Source organism: Sceloporus occidentalis, unplaced genomic scaffold (genome assembly GCF_023333645.1).
Source record: "Sceloporus occidentalis isolate IW3139 unplaced genomic scaffold, rSceOcc1.0.p SCAF_55, whole genome shotgun sequence".
Classification (NCBI taxonomy): Eukaryota; Metazoa; Chordata; class Lepidosauria; order Squamata; family Phrynosomatidae; genus Sceloporus; species Sceloporus occidentalis.
The window spans coordinates 4551537-4574951 of NW_028317035.1; the positions used below are offsets into that span (position 1 = coordinate 4551537).

General features: G+C 41.3%; 1 protein-coding gene across 5 annotated transcripts; it reads right to left on the reverse strand.

The window, feature by feature from the left end:
- Positions 1–613: 613 nt before the first annotated feature.
- LOC149287959 (pumilio homolog 1) lies at positions 614–15736 on the reverse strand. Of its 5 annotated transcripts, none has more exons than XM_089492230.1 (21): positions 15374–15736; positions 14870–14938; positions 13665–13773; positions 12979–13157; positions 11931–12097; positions 9488–9758; positions 9291–9384; positions 8669–8770; positions 8389–8540; positions 7645–7783; positions 7311–7454; positions 6577–6858; positions 5357–5593; positions 4988–5255; positions 4486–4615; positions 3625–3753; positions 3266–3403; positions 3001–3126; positions 1671–1792; positions 1024–1216; positions 614–745 (listed from the first exon to the last, which is right to left on the reverse strand). In XM_089492230.1, exons 1-21 carry the CDS (start codon positions 15734–15736, stop codon positions 614–616), a joined length of 3546 nt encoding a protein of 1181 aa, XP_089348356.1. The 5 variants fall into 5 exon arrangements, with proteins under 5 accessions (XP_089348356.1, XP_089348355.1, XP_089348354.1 ...); XM_089492229.1 differs by having other exon boundaries at positions 3619–3753; XM_089492228.1 differs by having other exon boundaries at positions 3619–3753; positions 8669–8785.
- Positions 15737–23415: the final 7679 nt, after the last annotated feature.

A 23415-nucleotide genomic window follows, 5' to 3' on the forward strand; every position in this document is an offset into this window, starting at 1 on the left:
TAAAAGAAAATACTACAAAGTTTTATATATATGCAAATATCTATATCAAGTATACACTACATATTTATACAAAGCGAAAAAAAAGGGTACAGGGGGTTAGAATTAAGGTGGACATGCTAAAGTAAATCTCCTTTGAAATCAAAATTACAGTCGTAAAAATGGCAGTCTTACATCTGCCTAATTCTTCCCAATTTCCGCACAATAAAACAGAATCTGCTCAAAGAATAAACAAAAATTCATGTATAGATACGTACAGAGAGAAATGGAGAACTCTGGTCAAACATATGTTTAAAAATAAACTAAGGGAGGGAAAATGTTTTTTCGCTTAAAAATTCATTAACCTTCTGGACTTTGTAGCAAGCAAATTTATTCACAAGGGCTTTGGGGGCACACACTAACGAGCGTATGCGTTCAGCAAAGGGCAGGGCATGTACAAGATATGTACAGGTAATTCTATACAGAAATATGGTGGGGTTAAGTTGATCTTTAAAACAAAAAAAATGTTGGGTGTAATAAAATTAAAGACATTTACAGAGATTGAATGTCAGAGCTACATCCTGGATCTCCCACATGGTGGGCAAAGAGGGGAGATACAGTGGTTACAGGAAGATCTCTAGATGATTCCATTCGATGGCCCACACATTGGACCCAGATCCATGCCGTTCTTCATGTAGTACTTCTCCAACTTGGCAAGGATGTGTTTGCCATAGGTATATTTGCGTAGCGTAGCGATGTGTGGTCGGATCTATAAAAGAACAAACATGAGAACCTTGCAATGTCATCTAGACAGTTAATATCACTCCCAATGATCCCAGACTGGTAAATGCCCGAAACATGCCACCATAAAACTTGCTGCTTAATAAAGCAGAGACAACTTTATTAAATGAAACTACCATATCTAGATAATTGTGCCACTTCTTGCAATGACAAGAGTTGAGTTTGTACCCAGGGAAACACAAGCCTTCGGGGAATGACATTTAAATTTTTTATTATAAAAGTCACCCATGAGGCTATGCAGCTCACCTTGTGCATAACAATCTTGCGCTGAGCAGGTTCTGCCACATCGATCATTTTCTGTACTACATAGTTGGCATACTGGTCCTTCATCATGGTGTATAAGGCACTGTGAGGCCCATCATTCATTGTGCAAACCTCATCTATCAGCATAGCTCGCTCTGTGCGAGATGCATGGGTCACGCACTTCTCCACAACATTACTGCAGGCCAAAGAACAGGGTAAGATTATACAAACACAATAATTCAAACTTTTAAAGGGAAAAAAATGTTAGTAACTTATAACTTTCAAGTATGTTTGATTACATAATAAATCCTTGGTCTAGAAAGTGTTTACTGGTTAGCCATTATATAACCTTTTTAATTAAACAAAAAGGTTTTGTTTTTTTTATATAGTGTAGGAAACTACACCTGGCGGGATGCTTTGGAACCCAAATTTACAGAGTGTATATATCTAATACTGTATTCATATCTGTAGCTGCTATTATGCATCTCAAACAAAACAAACAAAAACACCTAAACAATATTCCTGTATTGCACACATAGCAGTAACTCCATCATAACTCCGATTGTCTCCTCCACTACCACCGGAGGATTTTGGTCAGTAACAGTGTCTCATGAGAAATAATCTCAATTAAATTCTTGAACAGGGCATACCTGGCAAATTTGTGCTGGCTCAGAACCAGAACATTACCCCGAATCTCAGCAACAATTTTACTCTTGTCTTCTGGTCGGCCATGTTCCAAAACATGCTGAATGACATAGTTCCCGTACTGATCCTGTGAAGAATATTATATTTCCTGAATTGCCTCACTAATTGCTTTGCGCACAAAGATGAGCAGTGCTTGCTTTTCATATAACAAAAACAACAATTATAATAAAGGAAATAGAAAGTGCTGCACAACAATTTTATAGATTTCTAAAATACATGGCACCACCACAGGCAGAGGACAATGAGATGAAAAGCTAGAAAGCTAAAGCTAGTACCCAGACATGCTCCTCAGTAATGCATTCGTATAAAATGGACAGCTTAAATATGTCCTATAAGACAGTCGATATCTTGGGAGGTTTTCCCTGCCCAAACGCTACACTGACAATCCTTTATGGCAATGCAAATTAAGTCCTGTCTAGGTGATAAAGGGGACACTAGCCATCATATGCACAACAGACACATGGTCCTTTAAAGTTTCCATGGTGTCCCCAATGCAAATGCATGCCTAACCCATACCTTTTTTTTTTTTTTGCAGGAGATGTGCTCAGCCAGCTCATGCTATACTTACCTCCGGTGTGCTCCAGTGCTGGCTCAGCAAACACATCATTGGATTTCAAGAAGGCAATCAGTGACGAGAATTAGAGGAGGGCAGCTGCAGGGCATCAGCTTCTACGTCAGGTGCTCCCCCCCCCCACATAATTGTAAATAATGTATATTAAAGCAATCAGAAAATACTTTAATACACATTCTTTAGTGGTTCTTTCCCTATAAGGCTGAGCGGTTCTACCGTTTACCACAAGGTAGCATGATAAACGGTTGTGTGCATATCCTGTAGACTGGGCGAAGATATCAGAAGTAGAGCATATACACACTAGCTACTCCACTTACCTCCTGTATTTGATCACACCCCACCACTGGGGTGACTACCTAATGCAGAGAGTTTCTTCTTACCTTATCTAAAACTCCCCAAAGGTTTGCTTTAACGTTTAAGCTCCTGAGCATGACCTTTGGTCAGCCCTGCACTCTCGCTGTGAAACATTCTCACGCACAAGGTACGCAAATCCTAGTTTAGGATAAGTTAGACATTGTGTTGTTCTGTATACTCCTTACTAGAACTACTCAGCACTGCAGAATCGTTTGGCCCATCTTACAAGATCACAAAAGGTCAGGTAAGGTCAAAGGAAACTTCAGACAAAAAAACATGCAAGATGCAGCAGCATGGGTTTTGGAAAGTAAACTTCCAGAATAATGCTATTAGAGATCTACTTCTGATACCTGTACAAGCTGTTCGGTGTGCTGGTGTAACTCCTCCAAAATAGGCAGTGTCTGCTCTGGAAGGCAGTGTTCCAGGATCCGCTGGATGACTCGACACCCATACGGGTGTGTAGAGAGGGCAAACACCTAACAAAACAACACAAACCCTTGTTACAGCTTTACAGTTTTTTTTCTCTCTCAAGATCAGGGTGTATATTACTTCATCCTACACTGCCCATTGCCCTTTGTGCACTTTTCACATACCGCAGCATATGGGTTTGCTTACCTGGCTCTTGAAGGCATCAATGATGAACTGCAGAGACTGAGGCTGTACACATTCTATGCATTTCTGTACCACGTGATTCCCATTCTGGTCCTTCACACATTTCAGAACGTGACCATCCAGCTCCCGGACCATCTCATTCTGCCAAAAGTGAGGTAGAGGAAAAAAAGTGCAGAAAAAGTAAATTAGAGCCTAAGACTTTTTTTCATAGAAAAAATATTTACATATTGCTTCTGTACAGAACACAAATTTATTTTAATGAAAACTTATGAAAATCCATTATGAATGAACATTTTCAAACAATATACATTGTCAAACACCCCGGATACAGAAGCAAAAAAGAAATGGCCACTTACAATGACCTGTTGATCAGGTGGGATGAACTCAAGTGCCTTTTGAATCACTCGACATCCGTACATCTGCAATGCCAGAGAAAGTACATGCCCACGAATCCGCTCTGCTAGTGCCAGCTTTTGGTCTAGACTGCCAAACTGTAAAGAGATTCATACAAAATACAAGTTTTCAGTTGAATGGTTCGTCCAGTCTTACAGTGAATTTCATAAATACTTCATCCTTGAAGTCAAACATTAAGAAAAAGGGCTGGAGTGCTCTTTTTAAAGGTCTATTTTAGGTTTAATGAATATCAGAGTCTATACAGCATTGACTCCAGTGCATCTATCACACGCATGAGTGTAGGCTTTATTTAGTTATTAGAATAAGAAAGTGAGACTTCTGTCTCATTTAATCCCTCCACTCCCTGAAGTCTATACCGAAAGCAAGGCGAGTATAATGCAGTATATGTTTATCACACGTGTTGGAGAATTCCCACTGAAATAATGGTTGCCAATCACATGTACAGTAACTTAGCACTGATGTTTAGCCACCATACCTGGGATTGGCAGCTTCTTTAGTGAATTCAGTAATTATGCTACAGAGCATGTGCTAGATGTTTACATACTAATGCTTCCTGCTTCCAGAAGAGGCATCCAGGAGAGGAGTGAAATGAGAAGTGTCACTCCAATATTTAACAGTGTACGCTCTAATTTGCATGCAGTAAAATGCACTAGAGTCCATGCAAAACAGACTAACATGAAAGAAAAAAACAAAAAACACTAAACAAAAACCACCCAGGGCCTAGATGGCATATGCCCAATGCACACATCCCTTCATTCTGCACTGAATTGTAGAAAATATATGAAACAGAAAAGCGAGTCAAGACCAACCTCAAAAAATTTCTGTATAACGTAGTTCCCAAAAACATCAACCATGAGCTGGTAGGCTGCCTGCAAGATCTCGTTGAAAACCAGCTGCCTCTCTGCCGGAGTTGCCCGTTCCAGCTTTAGTTGAATAAACCTATGGGGGTGATCACAAACACAACTACTAAGGAGACGTACAACTGGTTGTGTTCACCGTCAGGTGAAGTGGGCATTGAGAATGCATTTGCCAAGTAGCTGTTAATGTAATTAAATTATATACGATAAAGGCAAAGAAAAAGAAATACTGTGTATGTAAAGAATTCTCGCAGAAGAATATATCATGCGAAAAATCTGTCAAACATTTTTACTTAAGGCTAAAGCAATGCATGGCTAATGTATAACACAGAAGCACTAACTGATGTGGGGGACCAGAAACTGACATTCATAAGCAAGGCTCGAACAAAGCATTAGTATTGAGGAGAAAAAGAGAAAAAAAAAAAAAAAAAAAAAAAAAGGAAAAAAAAAGTACCTGGAGCCATGCTGGTCTTGAGAAAATTCCATAATATGGCCAGCAATTTCACGTAGCTGAAGGTTGGGGTAACGGTTGTTACGAAAGTCCTCGAGCAATCTGCTTCGACCTGAAGGCATTACATCAGACATGCCATAGCGAAGGCGAGTGGATGGAAAGAGAGTGTTGCTTGGACTAAACAAGCTTGATGCACTACTGGCGCTGCGATACTTCGCCTCTGCCCCCGGTGCAGCAGAGATATAGCGCCCACTGCCATTCGTTAAGCCCCCTGTAATAAAATAGAAGGTGTATGTCAGTATTTTGGTAAAGAGGGTTAACAATGGAGGGTGGAAGGGATAAGACAATAGTATGTCTACTAATGCTCCTTACCAAGGTTAAGACTGGAGGACGAACCATGGGAGGACAGTGAAGGTGGTGGTGTTTGGGGGTGACTAGGCCCTTGGCTGGGTAAGGGCATACCCACTGGGCCTGGGGAGGAAGAGAAGCCAAGGCCATTGTAGAAGCTGTGACCAATAGGAGTCAAGCTACTGGAAGTCCTCTTGTACAGATCACTGCTGCCTGTCAAGGAATCACGCCGAGATCCGCTACCACTGTTGGAATTGGCAACTAGGAGAACAAAAAAATATAAAATCACTACTTAACCCTGACACCAGGAAAGCATGATCTTATCAGAAAACAACCAGTAGGGTGTATATTTTTCATTTGAGGTCATATACGATATATACACACTTTGCATGAAATGTTAAATACCTCCCTGAACAGCTATTGAGTATGGTAAAAGGGGAATAAAAGAAATGCTATTGCATGAAAACAGCATCAATTTCTGTTCAAATTAGCAAATGATATTGAGGCAAATAAATCCCCCTATGCTGTAACAGGTAGATGTGTTATACATCTGAGAAAAATACTGGTTAAACCTCTTAAACACTGGACAACTCAACTAGAACTCTTTGAAAAAGCCTTTATAAAGCCGAAATGCGTAGTGTGCTGCTTTATACTATTTTATTCTGTAAAGTATAAATATCCTTTTTACATTGCTCCTGGGACCATTTTTTTTTTTTTTATTATCAAGAACACCTGCTGTTTCAATATCCTTGGTGGGGATCATACCACCTACACGTGTAGGAAAGAGCAACCTTCAAATTGCTCTTAACCACGATTTTACACCTGAGTACCACACCATTGCTGCTATTTCATCCTTAGGCGAGGATTGTATCGCCCATACGTGCATTTTGGAGCTAGGATAGCTCCAATAAAAGGAGTACCACATTTTTATCTTTTTATATATATCTGCAGTACAAACACACTACACCATTGTTCTGCTTTTCTTTTTTTCTACTTTATATTGTTGAAGCACAACCACTACACCTCCTTTGTGAATTTCTACTATTAACTAGAAATCAGCATGATTTCCACTGATATCAATTGTATAGAAGAGTTCAGCTATGGCACTAGCTATTACTATAACAATCTACAGAGGTTAACTTGTACCCCATTCGCTCTAAAATGGAAACGAAACACGGTATACATCATTACATAATCATCTCAATAAACCACTTTTCTTTGCTTGCATTCAGTGTTAATCTCACCTGCAGTCCCAAAGCCACCAAGAGCTGAACTGAGCGTGGCACCCAACGAACCACTACTGCCAAACCCTAATGAACTGTTTGCTGGCTGGCCGGAGCTCTGGGAGAACAAAGAGCTGCTTTGGGAATTGTTGGTCAATGAGTTGTTGCCGTAGAAGGAGCTTGATACCAGATTCTGATTTCCTTGTGGCTGTGGCTGCCCCTGTGGTTGCTGGGAACTCAACTGTCGAAAAGGTCCATTGTTAGTGCCCCCTGGACCATTGGCTGAGGCGGCAGCTGCAACAGCTATAGAGAAATAACATTAATGAGCATAAAAAAAGCACAAAAGGGAAAGCCCTATGGGAAAACATTTTCAACTTGGCATAAAATACAGTTCACACTGATACAGGTTTAGCACCGACAAACCTTTCACCTCATTTTGTTCCAACATCCTTTATCTACACATTAGAGGCTGCAATACTTTATGGTAATGAAGTCCATTCCTCCACAGACTTTTATAAGTCCGTCATTAGTCTGGGCGGGTGATTATGTGATTATGAGTATTGTGTTCGCAAGCACTATAATAAGGAGTTAGGGTGTTTGACTACTAGATCGGGCAAAAAAAATAATAAAAAAAAAAAATGCATAGTATTTTTGAAAGCCTATTTTTAATCTAATACCAGTTATACAAGATATACACAGATTATAGATGTATGATTTTAAATTGGCAAAATATCTCTTGCGCTATTCTGGTTTACCTGCTTGAGCTGCAGACGGGCTAATTATAACGGGCGCAGGGGCTACAAGTCTGACGGGACCCCCCAGTCCGTTTCTAGCACCTGTGTTCACAACAAGGGCCCCTGTTTGGTCATAGTAAGCAGCAGGAGCCAGCATAGGGTAACCTAAAAAAAAAAGCATTAGAAACAAGGCATTACATATTTTCACTTTCTTGGACTAGAATGGCATGAAAAAAGTTCACTTGTCACTGGACTTCACTTTTCTAAATACAAATTATTGGTTAATTACATCAACCACTTAGGTATGATGAGACGGCTTTTGTGTTACTTTAAGTGGTAAATAGGGGGTACACACCTGGCATGCCAGCAGCGAGCCCTTGTCCAAAGGCAAGTGCAGAGTTTACGGCTGCTGCAGCTACCAGCTGGTCGTTTTGTTGACCTTGCTGGCTCTGGTTCGGAGTTAGTGGTCGCTGGCTCCCCCCAGCACGTAGGACCTAAGTAACAGGTGAGAGGATGGACATTAAACACATATGCAAGGACAGGTTTCAGAGCATGAAAAGAATATCAGGATGCATACGGCATATCAAAAAATGTAAGCGAACAATGAATAAGAAAAAATAACTCCACCAGGAAACAAGAGATTGCACATGTAATTTATTTGTGCTCTCGTATGGTATGGTTAGATGGTTGTCTAACAAGATAAAGCTTTTTCTACATATGACCTGTGATTATATGCTAACCACCAAGTATAAATTTATATGGTTTGGAGCAGGGCTTTCAGTTATTCAGATGTAAACAAAATCATCTATAATCTAACAAGCATGAGCAACTTTAAAGGCTCAAATAACAAAATTACTTATTGGTTTTTATTATTTCAAACACGACCTGCACAATTAACATGTACCTGGGTCTGCTCATGTCTCTCCTCAAGGCATACATGGTATATCAACACTAAGCACTAATTTGCTATACCACTGCAATTTGTATAACTTGCTTCTTAAATATTACTACAGACATGGTGTATGATAACCAAGTAAAAGGCATCTAAGAATATCCTGCAAGAATGGTATAAGCGTCAGGGTGGGTAGAGAATACTCACCTGCTGCTGCCCCTGCTGGTTCTGGGGGTTGTTTTGCTGAGAAGCAGAGTTGCTGGCTGCTGCAGCAGCTGCCGCCTGTTGCTGGAAGAGGTTGGCTGGGTAAACTCCCCATGGGGTCACACCGTAGTACTGGTGAGGGACAACTGCTGGACCTGCACAGGTAGAAGTGACCATTATATTGCCATTACTCATAATAAATGCAAAAATATCATATGCGGCGCCAGATATGTGTTAAGTAATGTGAACCTGACATTTTAACGATGGGAAGTAGGTTACTTACCAAGTGTTGCCGCTGCAGCAAGACCTGCAGCATATGGGTCTGTCCCAGGAGGTGCAGCACTGATGATGTAGGGATTTGGGACGAAGGCAGCTGGAGCTAAACCTGCTGAAAACATACCTGTCAGTGAAAGCAGACTTCAGTACATTGCCAACAGACCCACATGCTTTACGACCCCATAGGAGGGTATTCAACTGAATGTTTGATGGGATAACTGACAAGTCCTAGCTACCAGGGTTATATTTTAGGGATCGACAAACCCCACCAGGTCACAGTAGAGCATAGAATGTTAGCGTGTGTGTTTGTTTCTTTAAGGTGTTCCTGTTTTTGAGCATGAGATGTTAACGTGTGTCTGTTACTGCGTGGTGTTGAGTGTTTAAATGTATGGCAAGGGCCGACAAACCCCGGGCACCAGGAAAATAAAAACATGATTGGGTTAGAAAGAAAGAAAAAAGCCGACTCCTAACCAAATTTGTCAACCCATGTTTACTGTTAAATTATTTGCTCTATAAGAAAGCAAAGTAACCAGATGTCTATTGTTTAAGGGAAGCAGAAAAAAAAAATGTAAATCCAACTAAATCACACAATCCAGATAGTGCCTCTCCAGCATTGTACTCAGTCTCACCTATGTGCGGTTGATGTGCTGCTGCTAGGGCGTACTGTTGTTGTTGTGCAGCTGTCAGCTGCTGAACTGCCAGGGCATTCGGTCTTTGGAACAACTGGAAAGCACATGGAATGGTCAGTTATAGACAACATATACAGACACAAGAGGTGCTCAGCCTCTTCAACCAGATGTGTGACATAAGCAAAACTAAAGCTCACCTGCTGCTGAGAATTGTAGTCGAAAAGGCCTACAGGGGTAGCCCCTGAATCCACAGGCACTTGGTTGCCTTGGTAGTCAAACTGTAGGGGTTCCATACCAACATGCTCCATAGGGTCCAGCTGTACACTCTGAGACTCCATGCTACTAAAATCCTCCACTGGTTTTGTTCCATTACTATTGGAAAGCTGGGCAAGGCCTTCTGAACCATTTTGGTTCGGCCCAAGAAGGTCCACCTCATTTGCAGAGTTCTGGCAGTTTCCTGGGGTACGGCTGCAAGCGATAATAAGTATTAGTCTTAGAAGGGGTTGATTGCAAAAGTTGTGCACAGCTTAGAGGGAACACTGTTACCCATAACTCTTGGAGGCACGTCAAATAAAGTTGCGATGCCCAATTACATTTTTAACTAAATGTTAGACTGTAACAAAGTCACATAACACGTGCAGTTCAAAGTTTGACATTTTCCCCCCATCAATAAGTCACAATTATGGTCTCAATAATTGTGCACGATTTGAACCACAGCATAAAAGTGTTCTCTCTCTTTGGCAGGGTCGGTGGGCAGGGGGGCAATTGCCCCCCAGGCCGCCATGAATCCGGGCCAGTGGGCCGGCCGGCAGACGGATGTTCAACGCAGCCGCTTAGTTTGCGGCTGGATTGAATGCGGCCGTCGTGCCGGTAGCGTACCTGGCGGGGTGCGGCCTGCCCGGGCAGCCGCTCATCCGAGGGGTGCCGGCGCGGCAACTGTGGCTGTGCGCCGGGATTTGAAGCCACGCCCACCATCTTCCGCACCGGAAGGACAGAACACAGAAGAAAGGAAGAACGAAGAGGAGGAGGAAAAGTGACAGTGACAGAAGAAAGGTAGGACAAGATTCAGGGAGAGTGGATAGTGTGTGAGAGTGATGGGTGTTATGCTGAATGTTTGTGAATGAGGGTTTCAGATAGCATGGATGTGTAAGTGTTGGGTGATAGCATGGCATAGGGAGGCTGTAATCACATTCCTTTCATGCCCAGATTCCAGCATATACTGGCTGCCTAGGCATGATAGGAGTGTGATTGCTGTTATCAATGGTTTTTTTTGGTCCAACTTTGGTGTGTTAACACTTTTTTTGGACAGAATAATTATATATATATATTGCCGTTAAAAAAAAATATATATATATATATATATATTTAACGGCAATCACAATCCTATCATGCCCAGGTTCTAGCATGTGCTGGCTGACTTAGCACGATAGGAGTGTGATTGCTGTTTGCAATATATATATATATAAAAATTAATTAATATTGTTGTTGATTTTTTTTTAGTCTAATTTTGGCGAGTTACTTTAAATAAAGTATTTTAAAGTTTGTTGTTTTTTTTTGGTTTTGGCCAAGTGAATGCTGAATTTTAGGTCCAGAATTTTCATTTCGGTGCATCCCTACTATATACTAAGCCAGTCAGTGACGTGGTAGGCCTACACCACATCAATGTTTGGCTTAGTATATAGTGATAGGGGTTGTAGTGCAGTATTGTCAGTGTCTGGCTCAATGTATAGTGATAGGCACGCATTGACGTCAATGTGTGCCTCAGTATATAATAGTTATGCTGTACCCCTGTCAATGTTTGCCTAACCATAGAAACTATGCAGTTTTAAAGTGTGTGTGTGTGGGGGGGTGTGCCACATACAGTATATGCCACAGGTGCCAAATACTCTCGGTACGCCCCTGCATCATCCGGCAGTCAGACCCAATGGCTGTGCCTCAGCTCTTTGTTCCACGTCTTAAAAGGGGTGGGATGAAGAGATGAGGCACAGCCATTGGGCGGTGCGGTGCGTGCACGCCGGCTGCTTTGATTTCATTAGGCGCCGGTGGAGTGACTGCCGCACGACAGCCGCTTTCAATGTCGCTCGCAGCCACTTTGGTGGCGCAATGGGCCAGTTGACTAGACATGCCCCCCAGGCCTTGGGCTGCCAGCCCTCCCCTGCTCTTTGGGGAGTCAAAAATGTATACCCAGGCGGGCTTCTGTCGTAATTAAAGTTTTATGCTACTCTTTAGCATTCCCTCCCTTCAAATATTTTATTAGCAAAAGAGACTCTATCACCGTCAGAGAGACCAATACATTTGACTTCAAAACAATTTTTTTCCCCCAAACAATTTGCAAGAAAGCACAGTTCTAAATCTATGAAATAGGGCTTTGACACACCCTACAGCAGAGATCACAAACTATGTCCCCTAACCATCCTGCTTAGATGACAGTTGCATGTTTTCAAGGAAGTGCCCATGAAGTTTTGAAAAAGCATAAATAGGTAAATGCCGGCTTCCAAGCCAAATCACACTTTGCCCTTTTCTCAATTCAGTGGCAATAAATGTGGATGAACATTCCAATGATCCCTCTGCATATTGAGAAGGGTTACTAAGAATCATTACAGTATTTCATTCTTCCTGGAACACACTTTCAAATCTCACCTGAAATCTTTCACATCGGCATCTATACCATTCTGGACTGGTAGCCCATTGGCTTTGTCCATACTATCCCCTTCTTCTTTAAGATCTCCCAGCTTGTCCCCTTCATAGACACCTTTGTTTTTCTTGTCACCCTTGTCATTCTCATCTCCTTCTGAATCCCTTGGACCCTAAAAGCAGAGAAACATTTTGAATACACAGGGTCAGATTTCTTCAGGAACGTCAAACCCCAATTACACTTTGTTTTGATCTTATCAAGGGAGTTCTGGGTGCCCTTCAAGTTAACTATTTATAATTAGGCTAAGGCAAGGCAGTGTTAAGGAACTCAGAGTGTTCATATTTTAGGAAAGCCATGGATGTGATGTTTTGCTGGGAAATAGAGAAACAGCTTGCTGTTCTAATCCCAGTGGGGGAAGAACAGGATTGAAAACATTAACGAGAAAATTCTGTGTCTTTAGTGAGCATCACTTTACTGGTTTCACACAAGGCAAGCAGTGCGAATGTGTGTATATGTAACTAGACACAAACTAGATCTCTCACTCTCTGCATTTACACCCAGTTAGTTTCCTTTATTTTAAGGATTCTGCTTCAGGCCTATAATAAATATGCACCAAAACAAGCCGTCAGATTTGTGGAAATTACCTGCTTTATGCCAATGTAATAGGAACCCCTATTGATAGTTTTATGTAGTATAAATTGCCAATATCTATGTGCTACCACATGTGAACGTACACAAAACTCATTTTAGGTGAAATTTAATGTTACATACAATTACACTAAAGTCTTAGAACTGTATAATTTCACTGAGAATTTTGATACTTGATAACCATGGGGTGTATTTCAATGTTTCTAGCTACTAGCAATTCGAGTCAGGAATAAACAATATGGCTCCACAGTCAGCTGAATCTGGCAGCCTACAGGAATCAGTGACATGATAATGCAGCTTCTGACTGGGTGACATTGCAGCCATTTTTGTTTTTACCTGCATTTTTCTATATCTTGGCAATCGAAGGGCTCCCCCCCTTGTTTGTATTAAGGGAGAGGCACTTACGAATCCTCCTTTCCTCAGGCAGGAGTCTCCGGGAGAAGAGCTGAGCACATACTCCACCATGCTGACTCCCAAGCCACCGCTCTCGGAACGAGGGGAGAGAACAGAGTTCACCTCACTGCCGACGTGGAATCCTTGGCCTGGCCGCCTCTGGACCATGATGGGCTGGGAAACCGAATGGTCTGTCATCGTATTTGGTGAGAACAAACAGAAAAGGAATGAACACTTAATAAGCAAAGGCACCATTTGTAAGAAGGTACACATTTCACACAATTCCTGGGTCATTTAGTCGTTGCAAGATAAGCATTACACTATACTGATCTAGTAATCCTCCACAGAACTTAACCCCCTTAACATATACCGCCTATAGATGACCATTACAACGCAACACATCTTATTGTTTCTGCACTGGCATTTAACATTGTCAGGGCACAGGTGCCGCTGCCCCCCCCCCCCCCAATTACATAGCAAAATGTACCCTTAATGCTGACTTCCAATCTTCCCTAAGCCCTATTCCCATATAGATCATATGTTTTATGATCAGGTGATCTCAACATATCAACAATTCAGCTGTAAAACGATTGTTTGCTCAATAATATATTAACAATTTAACTGCCAAAATAGAAAAAAGAAAAAAAAAAACCCAAAAACGCATGAAATACTATTCACAATTGAATGAGGCTTCTCACCTGATGCACCCCACGCACTGTCACGCCACTGGTCAGACAGGAAAATGCCCTTTGGTGCATCTTTATTGGAGTCATCACTCTCCCAAAACTTTTTGCCAGGCAACAGTTGCTGGATAGAGAGAAAAAGGGCATTTTAATAAGGTAGCAAGGACTGCATCTCTCCAATCTATTCGAGCACTAAATGCACTACTGCACAGATTATGTACACGTTACAGCGAAAGCAAGTAATAGCTAACAAACTAAACTTTGCATTGTTATGACTGCAATCTCATTTACTAGAGTTGTAAGACACCACAATTCTGCACATATCTAGGGCTTTCAGGCACCTTTTATGGCTTGAATATAAAATGCAGTTCAAACCAAGTGTTTAGGAATGACCCCAGGAAATATTTAATACTTTAAACACTTGCATCTTGTTAGAGAAGGGATCAATTTTTAAGGCATTATCATGGGAAAGTGATACCCGTTTTTTCATTTATGCTGCCAAATGGTGGCAGCCCTGGGGACTGCCTCACATTTACGATACAAGGTCTTTCAATGCATTGCAAGGTATCCTGGAACAGGCAAAGGCACACAGCGATTCTTTTCGCACTACAGCCCCTGGATGGAACTTAGGAAATCAGTGTATGCAAATGATCATCTTATCTTTATCATTTGCTAGCCATTTGTTCACAATGTATGGTCCAATCTAAAAACGTATCACTAGGTTCAATAACTGCAACCGCCTCTACAAACACTCAGTGACAATAACACTGAATACTAAAAACAGGCTTTACCTAGCTCAACAAATACTGCAAAAGTAAATCCCCACTGCTTACCAAAATGAAAATACAGATTTAAGAAGGGAAACAGAGCCACATTTGGGTCTATCCACCTAAGGAAGATTTACCAAAGGTTCACGGGAGAACTGTGATTCTAAAATGCTCACTTGTCTAGTTACACAAGAAGGGCTGAGAACGCCCTGTGTAGTTCAACATGTAAGAATACTTTAAATCACCTTTTTGCTGTTTTAACTACATATGATACAGGGCGAACCATACTATTTCTGCAGAAACTCACTGGGATAGCCCATGATAATTTATAGTCCGGTCAAGGGGCTAAAACCACTGCCAATTTTATCTTTAGTTAATAAAATACTTAAGTTTTCCAACTGTACGGCAGAAAAGAATGATTTCAACACCAATGGTTAAAATTAACATACTCACTTCACCCATAGCTCGCCCTTCCAGAGCAAGAGCTTGAAAATCATGATTTAATTCATCCATTGAGCGCACCTATACAACAGAAGGACAAAAGAGAATTACTTCAAGTGAAATTGGGCAAATTTAAAATGTACCAATAGAGACACGTTCTAGATATAAGCTAATAATGTTGGTTATTGCTGTTTTACGGCAAATAAGAACCATGCGGCATATCTAGTCTGCCCAGTTTTCCTGATGTAGAGGCTCACACCTCAATCTGTCCTTGATCTTGTCTTTGATTCAGAACAGCTCTAAGCCTATCACATACATGTTTAATTTGTTGCCCTTCTGTTATATTATAGTTACAGCTCTTCCTGGATGCCAGGAAGACTGCTTTACTAGTGAGTATATGTGACATGTGCTAGACCTGGCCCCTGACAACACACTTTCCAAAATGCCAATGCTGCGGCTCATACATCCTGAAAACATCTTTAAATTGGAGAATACGAGTAAGTGTTTTGGACTAACTTGATGCTCAGCATGGATGTTGTCTCCAGTGGGCCAGCGGTGCTTGCTATTGTTGTATCCACCTCCTCCACTGCCACCGCTCCCAAGTTGCTCTCCGTGTTGCCTTTGGAAAAAATAATCTACCATTGCATCATCCTGCGAACGGCCAGCCACTCCCATTGCACTACCCACAGGGCTTGCATGGGGGCCAGTGGCTAGGTTAGAATGGTTAGGGGGTGGTGGCTGCTGTTGGCCCACCGGTCCAGTGGTGAGGACCACGGGCATGTTGTGGTTAAGTGTGCCTTCTTGATACTGTTTGAGGTGGGGGCTGAAGGAGTCCTGCCAGAGAACTGTTTTCCTCTTCAAGACACATGCAACGCTCATTCCACCAACACCTACAGAGAGAAAACAAACACTGGTTAACTTACACGGGGCAAAGTAACGCAGAAGGCAGTTATAAACAAATCCGTATGACAGGCTGGATACATAGACATTGTAGATATCCATGCATGCACACTGTGCCCACCCACTATATTCTGTTCTATTGCAGGATTAACATGCATATATTCAACAGAAGATATCATTTGAATATTTAAAACCTATAGGTTCCTCAAAGAGGCACTCAACCCTGCGGTGCCCACCTTGCAAACACACTAGTGACCATTTAATAACACGACTTCCCTTTAAATTTAGTCTTACGTTTCTGGTGGTATAACATTTTACATTTCAAATAATTCACTCAAGCATTCCCTCTGCCAAAAAAAAGTAGAATCACACGATACAAAAGGTCTTGCAACTATTCTATAATGTTACATTGTGAAATTTAACTTCAAGTAGGGTTAACGGTTAGATCTCTCTCCAAGCATGTCTTACTTCAGTAATCCAAAGCCCTGATAAATCTCTGGCTGACGTACATTGGATAGAGTGGCTTGGATAAAAGGGAGGAGATATTTTTATTACAAACCCACCGACAAGTTTACGTTGGCTTGTAAGAAAGTGGCCAAACATGACCGAGCCCAACTTAAGTAGAATGCATATTGCTTAACGTGCAGACCAGGCAGAACATGAGCTGCATGACTGCCACCGTATGCAATCTTTTATGCAGACCAAAGCTAGTCAGAACATCAAACAGAAAAATAAATTTTATATGTAATTCCAATACAACTTTTAATAGTTCATTCCCTTAAAACAAAACAATTAAATTCCCAAACAAAAGTAATCACAGTAATTGACAGATGCCGGCAAAGGTTACATTTCATATATAATTTCAGATAGTACGACTAGTTAGACTACACTGGTCTTGTAATAATTATTCTTCCTAGTTAGTCTCAACACTCACGCGGACGCTGCATTGGAGATAAATATTGAATCGCTGAATTTTATTCACAACGCACGGCAGAAAATAAGCTCATATGCATATATGATTTAGTATTCAAGTTATACCGATAGGAGAATTAAGGAAAAGGCCATGGCCGCTACAAATCTCTTCACTTTGTACAACTTTAAAAATATACGCCATAACACGCACACTGAATCTGGCAATAAAATACAGTAGAGTGTGTGTCCATGAGCGTAGAATGTTAGCATGTGTTATTGGTTGTGAGCATAAAAAGTTACGTTGTTGTATAACAAAACCCGACAAAGCCTCAAATCACTTCCTGGCGCCCAGGAAGCCCCCCCCCCCCGAATGGCTAATGGGATGGCGAGCAAGATGCGCTCGTGTCATGTGACCCCGCGGTGGTAGAGACAGCAGCAGGCAGCTTGCACACAGGGCAGGCAGGTCTTCACGAGGTAAGAGGGAGCACTGTATGTGTGTACTAATCTATAAGATGATTCTATATGTAAGCGCTAACAGTCGGCTGCAGAGCATATAAGAGTTTAAACAAGTCCAGATACATGTACCAATAAATATTTATTATGAATATGGTTGACATGTAACCTTGAAATAATTTAATCTTTGGCAGGTACACTAAAACACAGAAAGAGGAACAGTGGATAAACATACCCGCTTGAGTGTTTATGGTGTAAGATGTCATGGACGGTTTACTCCGGTACTGTACAAAGTGGTGCAGAACCAAAGAAAGGTGTTTTTATGTTGTATTGCCCTAAAACATCCTACAGACCGGGGAGTAATATACGACAATAAAAACAAGTTTTTGGCTGGCTCCTAGATCCAAACCAAATTTGTTCAACCCCTGCTTCTAATATAGAGCCTTTTATATATTTACCATAGAAGATGCAGGCCTACCTAATGTGAAACTCAATTAAGATGCCATTTCCTGTTTTGTGCACCAATTGCAAAACATTAAAAGGTTAGAAGGTTATATGGACAGCCATTACAGCAGAGGAAGGTGGACTTGCATGTTGGGATACACCATATCCGCAGAGGAGGAAGGAGACGTCCATCTTTTATTAGAAATATATTATAAACACAGATGCTCTTGTGGTGAACAGAAGTACATGCATCTACATATTCTAACATACGTGCAATGGCTTAACAGTAATGTATGAAAGTGGGTTACAAACCTGACATTCTTGAATTGTTACTGCCCAATCCTAACATTTGCTAGCAATGGATAAGGTCTTCATTTTCTTGTAAAGGATAGCAATTTAAACACTAATTTGTCAACCTATACTATTTGTTGACTTCACTAGGATAAAGAACAAGTTTTCCTAACATCTTTCTCATGTGACATTCTAGGCTAATGCTTTATCTGGCTTCTCAAACAATTGTTTTGTAAGGAGCCCCTTTAAGCAACGATCAAATTTTGACTTATTGTAATTCATTTGAAATACCTACATACCAAAAGCCTCTCCATACTGTGCAGACATTACTACATAGCGAATGCATGTATGAGCTTGGATGATGGCACCAAGCGTGCAAAGCAGTAAACGGTATATATTTCCTGGAAATATAAAGTGATACAATACATTTGAAAGCGTTTGAACAATAATGAAAGCCAGGAAAACCCTGACCACACACTGCATAGCATTCAACCAGCTGGGGACTGCCCCTCATGCACAATAGGTGTCCCGAAAGGCTTGACTGGAGCCACAGATCACAACAGCTGGGGTATCAGGATTTGCCCAAAAGATAAGAGGTGGAAGGGTGGCAAGGAGAACACACCGAAGAAGCAGAGGAAATGTGAGGTATGCTCTGGAAACAGATCTGTGCAGGCAACCAGCATATTCTACTTTTCTTTGACCAAGAGTCGAATTCATTGTTTAATAAAAAAAAATAAAAATAAAAAAAAAAAAATAGCCTAAACTTGTGGGGAAACTTACAATTTTTCTGTAGCAGTGCTTTACAATACCAGACGTCAGACGCCCAATACGTGAAGCCACATATGCATTTTACGGGTTTTCAGATGAATGGCTTGCGTCAGGGGTGTAGGACAGCATTTGCGGCATCCATGTTTAAAAACTTACATCGCACCCTATTTTGCGTTTGACTTAATCGGTTCCTACATCAGGGTTCGACAAATTTGGTTTGGATCTAGGAGCCAGCTTATTGGGGCAATACAACATAAACCACTGCACCACTTTGTATCATATACTAGTTAACCCCTTCATGACAAGGTGTATTTTACACCATAAAGACTCAAGCTTGTATGTTTAACCATAAGTCATACACTTACACCTTACAGTAACACACACTAACATCCTACACATGTACATACATGCTAACACCATACATTAGTACACACTATATACTGACACACATGCCAATTCCATACTGTAATATACACAACACCATACAATAACGCTATGCTTGTCATGCACACTATCCAGCATACATATACACACATATATATATATATATATACACACACACACACACACACACATATATAAACTAGGGCTGAAACTAATCGATAAAATAGATAATCGATAATTAAAATCGTTGACAACGATTTTCATGATCGATTAGTCGAATCGATTTTTATCCATTATAAAAAGAGGTTTTTTCAGAGCAAATCCTCTGAAAAACTCCTCTCCTTATATAATCCGACCTCAAACAGAGATCGGATTATAACACTAGAATTCAGATCCCCCGGAACGCTGCAGGGGGCCTGGATTCCCCTCACTGTCGGCCGGTCTCTTACTTCCGTCTCTCTCCCCCTCCCATACACCCCTCTGACTCCTCCCCCCTCCCATACATCACTCTGCCTCTCTACCCGGCTCCGTTACTGACTTCATAGAAGCCTCAGCGTAAGTGAAGGTGAGTAACGGAGGCTGTCTGTGCGCATCGTGCAGACCCCCACCGGCTGACAGAATCGAGGTCTCCTGCAGAGGATCATCCTCTCTGTCAGCCGGTGGGGGTCTGCATCGCACAGACAGCCTCCGTTATTGCCCTTCACTTACGCTGAGGTTTCTATGAAGCTGCAGTGAAAGTGCCTGTCAGCAACGGAGGTTCACAAAACACGGTGGAGTTGGGAGAGAGGCAGAGTGGTGTATGGGAGCCACCCCCCCATACACCACTCTGGCTCCTCCCCCTCCCATACAGCACTCTGCCTCTCTACCCGACTCCCTGATGTCTTGTGAACCTCCGTTGCTGACACGAGGCAGAGTGGTGTATGGGAGGGGGAGGAGGCAGAGTGGTGTATGGGTGAGTTATAGTGGTGTATGGGGGTATAATGAATTTCAGGGAGACAGAATGGCATATCTGGGGGAGTTAGAGTGGTGTATAGGGGAAGGTAGAGTTGTGTATGGGGGTATAATGAATTTCAGAGTGGCATATCTGGGAGAGGCAGAGTGGTGAATCAGGGAGTATAATGAATTTCAGCGTGGTGCAGGGCATTTATGGGGGGGCGGAGTGGCATATAGGGAGGTATAAGGCATAAATGGGGGTGAGTGGCATATTGGAAGTTATAAGGCATATCAGGGGGCACAGTGGCATATAGGGGGTATAAGGCATATCGATATTAGACATATCTGGGGGTAAAAGGTATATCAGGGGGCTCAGTTGCATATCACTGGCATATAAGGAGTATAAGGCATATCGGGGGCACAGTGGCATATCAGGGGGCACAGTGGAATCTCTGGCATATAGGAGGTATAAGGCATATATGGGGGCAGAGTGGCAAGCTGGGGGTCAGATGTGCATAACTGGGGCAGTTTGGTAAATAAAAATATAAACAAGGCTTTTTTCTCACAGTTTTTATTAAATATGAATAGTTAACATATGAATTAATATTTACTAATAACTGTATTAAAACCTAGTTTGAGAAACACTGTTTGGGTTCTTGTAGCTTTTATTATGTCAGTAAAATAAGGTGAACAGAGAGAGGCCATTGCGATAGAGATGAAAGTGTAAATTGTACGTTGTAAAATTATTACATTATTTTAAATTAAAAAAAATGGCATTTTTTATCCGATTAATCGAAAAAATAATCGGCCAACTAATCAATTATTAAAATAATCGTTAGTTGCAGCCCTAATAAAAACACTAGCTGAATCTGGCACTACAATACAGTAGACATTGTGACTATGGCACTATACGTTTACACACGGATTGACATTACAGAATACCCACACACTCAGATGCCAGAATACATATACATGCTGATTGGCACTACAGTATACACAAATACACTATTTCCCCCCACCCTCACATCAGAGACCTGCCATGCCTTGTCATGCCATGTCTATCTTTTGCTTTTATGCGGCAGCGCGGTGAAGCGCCCAGCAGGGTCATGTAATGGTGCTGGCTTCACAGTTGTATAACCTTGACCAGTTTTGTATCCCCTTGTCACACAAAAACCTGACAGCCACGGAGACTTGTGCGTGGGATATGTCGAGCAATGCCATACACACTTCACACTTTGATTTTAGCAAAAGTGTGAATTTTTTTTTTAACACAAATATGTGGCTAATATGGGGCGTCTGACACCAGCACAAGTGTGGCAAACACTGGATTTACTCCAGGTTATTTACACACTGTGAAGCAGGAAGTAAGGAACAAAAAAAACTTAGCACATTTTCATGCTCTTCTACGTCACCTACTCGGCTAGGGGTGGAGTTCCCTTTAAGGCTGGCAAACAAAATGCATTATGTTTTGAATTTCATATTTATACAAAGCGTACAATTTATACAGTCCTTCTTACAGTAGATACGTTCAAAGGCTATAACAAAGATAAAGTTTAAAGACCAAGGCAAGTACATCACGTAACAAGGTCCCTGCTCAGAGGATAACAAATCTAGAGGATCACACAGGAAGTGTGTCAACAGGTGTGTGAAAATGTTATAGAAATATTTTTGTCACAAAAAAAGCTTATGTGAGGTTTCCTATATTTCATTCTCGTTCACCATTACACTTGAGCATATTTTTCTGATTTAGTTTTTGTTTTTAAATGAACGTGTGTAATTTTCTTCAGCCATGTAATTTATCCTCCTCCTTACCCATTCCGATGAGGTTATCACCACCTTTTAGGATTACTGTTTTGCTGACCCACCCTTTTACATCCACTGAAACTTGATAAAGGGAGGCTGACACTTTTCAAAAGCACCTTTAACTAGAGGTTAAAGTTATTTCCACAAACCACGATACCCTTTTTTGTAATAAAAACTGGTTTACATTTGCAGCATCACATTATTTGCCAATGCAAGTGGAAAAAGTCTTGTAGTGGTTCGAGTACATTAGGAAAAAAAAAATACCAGGGCACTGATAGTTAATGAATAACCCCCACTGTTCTGAGGCAGCACCCACACAATTTCTCACTCACATTACCTAAAACAGTGGTTCCGAAAGCCGAACTTTTACTTCTTCCGATGTAATGGGATTGTGTATATCTAATAATCATACGCACACAAACAGGAGCGGCCCTGGGTTGAATGGTGAAGAGAAGATGGACACACAAGGTATTTGCATACAAATGGCTGCATGTGCTGCCTAATTTGGCAACACGCATCAGCTAATTAATTTCAAGATCAATTACCTCTATTGAGGAACAAAAACAGACTATAGGTAGTTTTGATAAATTGAGTTCTGGGATACAGTTGGGGGAGAAAAGGTCCATCAATGGACTGCGCCCACATAGTCTCTGGACAGCGCTTTACAGGCTGCTCTGACAAAATGTTAGATGTTTAATATTTCATTGGCATGCAATCAAACAAAAGAGGATTAATCCTTTGCATCCCTAACGACTTCACACTGATCCACACCGTCATTAAAAAAAAGGAATGAAGGGACTACCTCTCAAGCAAAGTAAACCTGTGGCCTATTCAATTCGTGGCTCTCAAATGGGGACTTACCGACTAAACACCCTCAGCCAAAGTGATGAAATACCAAGCACACCGATTACTACTGGCCACGCCAACAAAAAGTGAGAAGTGAAACCTACTGGCCACACCGATGTACATGCTAACACCATTCTCAGTTACATCAACATACAATCACACACTACACTCAGGTAATCCAAACGCATTTTGCTATGAGCCTTTCCAGCACTAACATAACTTAGACAGTCAAACCGAAAGAATATGTTCACCAATTGTGTTTATAAGCGAGACACAGGTGGTAAAAGCCTGAAAATTGACTAATTTGGGGACTAGCTTTACAAAGCTCAACACCTCAAAAAAAAAATTAATCCGCATCTCATTACATCATAGGAAGCTAGCTTTTGAATGAAATGAATGATAATGCATTGTTTATAGAAGTCACATCTCGAATCAACCTCTTCCATGTCTTAGTGGAGAAAAAAAGCAGACGAAGGCTATTCAATTAGGGAACAGAATATAAGAAAATCTAAGAAGTATATTCTGCCACAGTAAACTACAATATGCTACATATCATACATAGTACCGTCCACTTAAAAGGGACAGATTACAGTCCCCGACAGCACCACTAGAAAGCATATTTAAGTATATTTTCAAGAGGGACACCATGTAGCCATCATAAATTAAATTAAAGTGTACAAGACGGCTGGAGCATCCTGTGAAGCAGAACAAAATAAGCAATTACCCATTGCCACATCACACACTAAAACTTATATTTTTGTCTAGTCAACTCCTTGACGAACGCTGCAGGTGCGTGGATAGAGACCCCATTGATTTCAGGTAGC